Source organism: Salvelinus sp. IW2-2015, linkage group LG22, assembly GCF_002910315.2.
Source record: "Salvelinus sp. IW2-2015 linkage group LG22, ASM291031v2, whole genome shotgun sequence".
NCBI classification, from domain to species: Eukaryota; Metazoa; Chordata; class Actinopteri; order Salmoniformes; family Salmonidae; genus Salvelinus; species Salvelinus sp. IW2-2015.
In genome coordinates, this window is record NC_036862.1 from 2,949,765 (window position 1) to 2,958,707 (window position 8,943).

The following is an 8,943-nucleotide window of genomic DNA, read 5'->3' on the forward strand; positions in this document are numbered from 1 at the left end:
TGTGTTTGGAGTGTTCCCTTGGCTAATCTGTAAATGATGTCTGAGTGTTGGAGTGTCCCTTGCTGTCTGTAAATTATGTCTGAGTGTTGGAGTGTCCCTGGCTTCTGTAAATATGTCTGAGTGTTGGGAGTGTTCCCTGGCTTCTGTAAATATGTCTGAGTGTTGGAGTGTCCCCTGGCTATCTGTAAATATGTCTGAGTGTGGAGTGTACCCTTGGCTTCTGTAAATTGATGTCTGAGGTGTTGGAGTGCCCCTGGCTATCTGTTAAATGAGTCCTGAGTGTGTGGAATGTGGATCCCCTGGGCTGTCTGTAATATGTCTGAGTGTGGAGTGTTCCCCTGGCTATCTGTAAATGATGTCTGATGTTGGAGTGCCCCTGGCTATCTGTAAATGATGTCTGAGTGTTGGAGTGTGTCCCCTGGCTATCTGTAAATTGATGTCTGAGTGTTGGAGTGTGTCCCCTGGCTATCTGTAAATGATGTCTGAGTGTTGGAGTGTTTCCCTGGCTGTCTGTAAATGATGTCTGAGTGTTTGGAGTGTGTCCCCTGGCTGTCTGTAAATGATGTCTGAGTGTATGGAGTGTTCCCCTGCTGTCTGTAATGATGTCTGAGTGTTGGAGTGTTCCCCTGGCTATCTGTAAATGATGTCTGAGTTGGAGTGTTCCCCTGGCTGTCTGTAAATATGTCTGAGTGTTGGAATGTGCCCCTGGGCTATCTGTAAATGATGTTTGAGTGTTGGAGTGTGTCCCTGGCTATCTGTAAAGATGTCTGAGTGTTGGAGTGCCCTGGCTATCCTGTAAATTATGTCTGAGTGTTGGATGTGTTCCCCTAGCTATCTGTAAATGATGTCTGAGTGTTGGAGTTGTCCCTGCTATCTGTAAATGATGTCTGAGTGTTGGAATGTGTCGCCTGGCTACTCTGTCAATTATTGTCTGGAGGGTTGGAGTGTACCCCTGGCTATCTGTTAAATGATGTCTGAAAGGGGTGTGTTGGAGTGTGCCCCCTGCAGTTCTTAAATTTATGGTCTGAGTGTTTGGAATGTGACCCTGGCTATCTTGAAAATTGATGGTCTGAGTTTGGAGTGTGCCCCTGGCTATCTGTAAATTATGTCTGAGAAAAATGTTGGATTTGTGCCCCTGGCTATCTTCAAATATGTCTGAGTGTTGGATGTGGACCCTGGCTATCTGCTAAATGATGGTCTGAGTGTTGGAGTGTATGCCCCTGGCTTCTGAAATTATGTCTGAGTGTTTGGAGTGTACCCTGGCTAATCTGTAAATGATGTCTGAGTGTTGGAGTTGTCCCCTGGCTGTCTGTAAATTATGTCTGAAGTGTTGGAGTTGTACCCCTGGCTATCTGTAAATTATGGTCTGAGTGTTGGAGTGTACCCTGCTGTCTGTAAATGATGTCTTGAGTGTTGGAGTTTCCCCTGGCTGATCTGTAAATTATGTCTGTGTGTTGGTGGCTGTCTGTAACTATGTCTGAGTGTTGGAGTGTTGGCTGCAAATCTGGTTGGGGCCCTGCTGTTTAAAATTATGTCTGAGTGTGGAGTGGTGTCCCTGGCTCTCTGTAAATTATGTTGAGTGTGTTGGAGTGTATCCCCTGGCTTCCTGTAAATGATGTCTGAGTGTTGGAGGACCCCATGGGCTATCTGTAAATGATGTCTGAGTGTTGGGAGTCTGGCTGTCTGTAAATGATGTCTGGGTGTTGGAGCGTTCCCCTGGCTGTCTGTAAATTATGTCTGAGTGTTGGAGTGTACCCCTGGCTGTCTGTAAATTATGTCTGAGTGTTGGAGTGTACCCCTGGCTGTCTGTAAATTATGTCTGAGTGTTGGAGTGTTCCCCTGGCTGTCCATAATTTTAAAAAAAATAAACAACATCGAGCCGTCTCGTTTGCATAATATAACGATTTTGAAATGATTTATACTTTGATACTTCAATATATTTGATCAATGACATTTACTTGTGATACTTAAGTAGTATTTTACTGGGTGACTTAATTTTACTTAAGTCATTTTCTGTTAAGGTATCTTTTCTTTTACTCAAGTATGACAATTGGGTACTTTTCCCACCACGGTTAAACATACACACTCTTAACACACACCTGCAGCAGCATGTCTCCAGGCTCGATGCGTCCGTCGGCGGCCACCGCCCCTCCCTTCATGATAGAGCCGATGTAGATTCCTCCATCTCCTTTCTCGTTACTCTGACCTACAATGCTGATGCCCAGGAAGTTATACTTCTCTGCGCGGAGGGATAAGTAATGACAAGAGAAAGAAAGAGTGTTGAACAAAAAAAGGATACCTTCCCCTACAGAGTGAAGGAGAGGTATGAATCCCTCTCCAAAAAGGGAGTCTGGCCTCTGGTCTCGTATTCACAAAGCTTCTCGGAGAGGGAGTTCTGACCTACTGGTTGAATCAACGTTGTTTTTCGGGGGTTGAATGGCGCGGAAACAATGTGATGACGTTGAAACAATGTGGAAAGGGCATTTAGTCTCTTTTTCACCCAACTTTTAACCTAAATCCTGGTGAAATGGTGAAATGTGTTGTTGATTTCAGGTTAAATTCATGGTCGTTGACAGCTCAACCAAATGTAAATCAAAATTAGACGTTACGCTGACGCCTGTGCCCAGTGTGCGGCCTCTGAATCTTTAAGTCAAGGCATAAGACACTAAATATATATAAAACATCATATAGACGTAAACTTATATACATGACACCGATATAGGCTGACTGTACTACTCACCCATATCTAAAGTGACAGTGATGATGTTCAGTGACATGGTGGAATCTGTGACGCTACTGAAAGAGGACGACTGGACAGAAAGAGAGGGAGGAGTAGAGGAATGATTGAAAGAGAAAGACATGCACAAGGACCACTGAACACTAACAGCAAACTGGCATCTGTGTGGTCTGTGTGTGTGTTTCTTTCTATTTTGTATTGTGTGTGTCTTACCCTCTCCATCCGTGGCGCTTTGAGTTTCCGCCGCCGCCGCCGATGTCGTCTCATGAGCCTCGACGAAGTGCTCTGCTCCGTGGAGCCACTGAACCTGCGGGTGATGACATCTCAGCGGTGACACAACTCACTGTGGTGTCATGACACACAATGCACACTCATCTGCCAGTGGTTAATTGGCCACATGTGACTCCATCCATTTGAGCCAATCTTAGACGTGGCCATTGAGCTCAAAGGGAAAAGCAACAGTCTTTTGTATGGGTTTTCTAGAGCATATGATTTGTGGGCACTTGAATAAGAGTAGATAGCGATCACGTAGAGGTATACATCAAGTGGCTTATGTAATGTTTTCATGTGATAGGACACCTTTTTGGGTAAATGTACACTACATGACCAAAGTATTCGGCCACATGGGCATTAATAAGGAGTTGGTCCCACCTTTGCTGCTATAACAGCCTCCATTCTTCTGGGAAGGCTTTCCACTAAATGTTGGAACATTGCTGCGGGGACTAGCTTTCATTCAGCCACAAGAGCATTAGTGGCGTCAGGCACTGGGCGATTAGACCTGGCTCGCAGTCGGCATTCCAATTCATCCCAAAGGTTTTCGATGGGGTTGAGGGTAGGGTTCTGTGCAGGCCAGTCAAGTTCTTCCACACCGATCTCGACAAAGCATTTCTGTACGGACCTCGCTTTATGCACGGGGCCATTGTCATGCTGAAACAGAAAGGGCTTTCCACAAACTGTGACCACAAAGTTGAAAGCACAGAATCGTCTAGAATGTCAGTGTATGCTGTAGAGTTCAGATGTCCCTTCACTGGAACTAAGGGGCCTAGCCCAAACCATTATTTCTCCTCCACCAAACTTTACAGTTGGCAATATGCATTGGAGCAGGTAGTGTTCTCCTGGTATCCGCCAAACCCAGATTCATCCATCAGCCAGATGGTGAAGCGTGATTCATCACTCCAGAGAACGTGTTTCTACTGCTCCAGAGTCCAAAGGCGGCGAGCTTTACACCACTCCAGTCGACGCTTTGCATTGCACATGGTGATCCCAATGAACCCATTTCATGACGCTCCCAATGAAAACCATTCCATGAAGTTCCCAATGAACAATTCTTGTGCCGACATTGCTTTCAAAGGCAGTTTGCAATTCGGTAGTGAGTGTTGCAACCGAGGACAGACAATTTATTTACACGCTATGCGCTTCAGCACTCGCTGGTCCTGTTCTGTGAGATTGTGTGGCCTACCAATTCACGGCTGAGCTGTTGTTGCTCCTAGACGTTTCCACTTCACAATAACAGCACCTACATTTGACCGGGGCAGCTCTAGCAGGGCAGAAATTTGACGAACTGACTTGTTGGAAAGGTGGCATCCTATGACGGTGCCACGTTGAAAGTCACTGAGCAAATAATATAAATAATGCACAGAATTCTAAGCTAATCTTGACTTCTCTAAATGAACTAGTGTAGACCACAGCCATATTGATAGCCAGATCAGGGACTCACATCAGGCAAACTCAGAGTCCTGCTATTCTGTTTCTTCTGAAATAGAACTACATTTTCTTCATATAATGTTTCTTTAGACCTGTCTAATATAAAATAATGGGATTTATTGTGAAGGTGTAAGATTATATTACATGGACTTTTATTTAGATTTGTAAAAATGTAGATTTTCCCCTTCCCAAGGTCTGATAATCAGTGGAATGGTGAGAATATGTGTGGAAGCCAGGAGATTCTACACAATGTGTTTATGTTAATTAACGGTCATTACCCATGAGACCGGCAGTTATTTTGCTTGACAATCCCAGCTGACAAACTTTTATGACCGCTAGAGCCGCTAACCCTGTGTTGGTTTGTACGCAAACCAATATTCAACATTTGAGGAGATGTATCTTCTGATTGGATAGTTCCATCTGTGGGCCACTGACTTAGTCTGGCTTTTAATTCCAGTTTGTCTACATATGTTTGGATTCACGTCTCCGTATCAACTAAACACCAAACTTAAAGAATAGGACTAAATTAAATCAAACTTTATTAAAAGTACATTCAAATTTTGGGGGGTTGAGATTGAGTCGTGAATCCCAACATGCCTATTCAATTTTTAAATACCTGTAGACAAGTGAATTAAAGCCAGATTAAGTCAGTGCACAGATATCCCAGCAGTAGATACATCTTTCCTTTAATATTGAATATGTTTGGTTGCGTTGTTCCAAACCAAACCACACTTAAATATTACGTTTGTAATACAGTCTTAGTTTTATAACAAACTATTACATTCAACCTTAAATTAGTAACACTCCATGGCCACATTGAGGTTACTGTGACTATAAATGTCTTATGTAATCGTATAAAGTGTGCATGTTCAAGATAGCATCATGGCAAAGGTCGTCGGGCAGATCTCAACAATTGCTGTAATAATCTGCACGAATCTCAAAACCGGCATTGATCAGCTTGGCAACCATGTTAACTTGAAATGGAACTCAACTAACAAATGCAGGTCACTTGGTTCTGCTATTAGATGAAACACAAGTGATAACACAATCTGTTGTATAAATATAAACAAAGATATCTGACATTGTAATTCCCAATGTGGAACTTTTCTGTAACTTTTAAATGGTTGAAAAGTGCAGTGATAGACAATTGAGTGACAACTTAACGTCATTGTTTTTCCCATTGGAATTTGAATTGTTGCTTTTTAGATGGTTGAAAGCATAGTGTCACACATTGGGGAAATGTCAACTAACTTTTGGTAGTCTTTTTGAGGGGTGAATATACAGTGTAGAAACCTACTAGGAACACCATCCTAATATTGAGTTGCACCCCCCTTTTAACCCACAGAACAGGCCTCAATTTGTCCGGGGCATGGACTCTACAAGGTGTCGAAAGCATTCACAGGATGCTGGCCCCAATGTTTGACTCCAATGCTTTCCACCGTTGTGTCAAGTTGGCTGCATGTCCGTTGGGTGGTGGAAACCATTCTTGGAACCTCACAAGGAGGAAAACAAAAAACTTGGTTTTGAGGCATGAAAGTTCAGCAGCAATTGCAGTGTCTTGACACAACTCAAACCGGCAGCTAGCTACCATACCCCGTTCCAAAGGGACTAAATCGTCTCCTCATGGCAAACACATACAAAATCCAATGTGCTCAATTGTCTCAGAGGCTTTAAAAATCCTTCTCTTTAACCTGTCTCCTCCCCTTCCTCTACTCTGATTGGCAATGGATTTAAAAAGTGACATCTATAAGTGGGAATTACCTGGTCAGTCTAGGCCTATTCGCATGGGACTAGTATTACTTTAGAACATCGTTACGTATTACTTTCAACCAACATGTCAGTTTTTTCCAGTGGATAGTTTTAACCAAATTGACGCCACTGTTACATAATTTTTTCCCCCCTCATTATGATGAAAGCCTCAAAAGTCTAGGGATGGCCTAATATTGGCCCGAAAGGCCTTTCAAGTTCGGCAAAAAGTCAAATAATCATGCACATCCTTAAGAACATGAACTGTAACTATGCAGACATTTAATTAACTGGACGTATTTGGCAATTTATCTATTCATTGGCACAATATCGTCCACTAGTTAAAGTTGAATGTGAAAGTTGATACGTGGAAAAACTATCTGTAAGGCTTAACGTGCTTTGTTTTAAGGCGATGACTGTGTTCCCATGTTCTTACCCAAACTGGGTTGACTCACTCAGGGATAATAACCTTGAAACAATAAAAAGGAGAGCTGCAAACTCTAGCAGCTTGCGGATTCCAATCATTTTAATAACCAACGTTTCAACAGCCAAGCTGTCAGGGTATAACTAAAAATGACTGGACATGGCAGATTCGGACACAGGACCATACAGAAATGTGGGGATATGTGCTTGGTGCATCATAATTACATTTACTGAGCTCCCCAGTAAAACGTATCCCGGTCCGAATAGGATTATGTCATGGAAGAGCAGGTGTTTTCTAATGTTTTGTATACCCAATTATCCACCATTGAAATGAAGTTGTGTGCACAGTGGGGATATGACCATAGGGGCTCCAAATGGAATTCAGAATACTGGTCACAATCATGGCTTCTCCATGCGGCAAATACCTGGATTGTTACCAGTGCTTTTGGCCAGTGGAATTTAAAAAAGGTGGCGGTAGCTACTCACTATAATTTAACCGTGCCAGGTTTTTCCTATTTATAGCGCAGTATTGTAGAAGAGGTGCCGGTACTTCAATCAGTATGATCAATAACAGAGAGCATGAAAAGTGCAGTTCTCAGAAGAGACCCACTTTAAACAATGGAGGTATGGTGCCGCAAATGGGAACCCTATTCCCTATGTAGTGCAACTACTTTCGACCAAGGGCAAATAGGGTGCCATTTGGGACGCCCTTAGATGTTAACCACAAACACGTGAAAACACCAGCAGCGTAGTAACATTACCTCCAGAAATGAACAAACCGACACAAGATGTTAATGTTTAGGCGAATAAAACTATGTTAATAATAAAAAACGTTGGTTGTTTTTCACAATATTTAAACATGTAAGGTTTAACAAGTAGGAGACGTTAATACAGTAAATGATACCAGAATGTTGATGTTAATGAAGAAAAAAGAACTAACCAAAATTGCAATGTTTGAGCGATATGGAGAACATAAGCAACAATAACGCTTCTCGATCCTTTTCCTTACTAAAATGGCCCTGTGTCATGCAGTGTTGGGTGTGACTGTCATTGAAACTCCCTGTGGACCCTCCATTGCAACCCCTCTTTAAAAAATCAACACAGTCCATTCTTCGATGGGAGGAGACTCAGAGAGAGAGCAAAAGACTGTAGAGATCCTATTAACTTACTATTAACTTTTTTTTTATAATATATATATATTCTATATCTGTGGAGCAGGGTCGTTGTTCAATTAGGGCATGCAACGGTTTTTAAAAAGACGTTTAGCAAACAGGAAACTAAAAATGAGCATTTTCTTAATTGCAGACTATGCTCAATTCAGGAGTAAAATTGAAATTTCCAATTCCCCCTTTTTCCAACATAGATGAGCTTTCATCTCAGTTTTACTTCCCGAATTGAAATGGAATTGACCCCACCCTGGTGTCGTGTAATATATTGGCGCAAGGTTCAGCCATTGTATACTCTTCATCTTCCAACTATTGATTTGCAACTGATTAGTTAGAGCCGATATCTGAGATTAACGATCACAATTAACATGGCTGCTACTTAGTGGTGCACAATGAGAAGTACATTACATTGTTGATATGATAGACCTAAGCAATGGTATATCTTATGCAGTACATATTGCTTTGATGGAATTTGGACGAAACGTTTGTGATCAAGTTCCCAAATGAATTGTTTGAAATATGTTCTATCCCTCTTATTCCCTTTTCATATATGCTCTCTACTTTCCCATATCTCTCCTTGTATACTGATAGCTTCTGAGAAACTCAATATGGAAAGATGGATGTTATAAAACCGTTTTTTTCCCCGACCGACGTTCATATTGAGTGAACAATTCCGTTTCGCCCCACTGTGCAGCGCAGAGAAGACCTCACAGAGGGAAACACCACCATCCTTAACACAGTTCCTGGGACCTGTCCATGTTCATTAGGCACCAACCGGAATAAAAAGACAGAGGGACCTACTTGAACTCTTGAAAGAAATGCATTTTAGTTTCCTGTTGCTAATTGTTTTAAAACCGTTGGCATGCCCTAATGGAACACCGACCCTGTCCACAGTATAGAATATTATATAGATCATATTTTAAATATTAATTTATAGGATGTCCAGTCTCTCGCTCTCTCTCTGAGCCTCCTCCCACTAGCAATGGACTGTGTGTGATTTTTTAAAAGAGGGGTTGCCACAGGGTCCACAGAGATTCAATAACAGTTGAGTGGGAAGGGAGAAAATTGACAAAAGAAAACATTCAAATTCCCAACACAAATATTTGACTCAACTCATATACACCAACACACACAAACTGATGTGGAAAAGACCATTAACAAAATTGT

General features: G+C 42.1%; 1 protein-coding gene across 1 annotated transcript in view; it reads right to left on the reverse strand.

Moving 5' to 3' along the window:
• LOC139022772 (segment polarity protein dishevelled homolog DVL-3-like) overlaps positions 1-4,345 on the reverse strand; it is a 9,939-nt gene extending 5,594 nt beyond the window's left edge. The window contains exons 1-3 of the mRNA XM_070433952.1: positions 2,951-4,345; positions 2,741-2,810; positions 2,100-2,239 (exon numbers count right to left, since the gene is read on the reverse strand). Coding sequence (XP_070290053.1) covers positions 2,100-2,239; positions 2,741-2,810; positions 2,951-3,004 — 264 coding nt within the window. The 5' untranslated portion in view covers positions 3,005-4,345. The remainder of the gene's footprint in view (positions 1-2,099; positions 2,240-2,740; positions 2,811-2,950) is intronic.
• Positions 4,346-8,943: the final 4,598 nt, after the last annotated feature.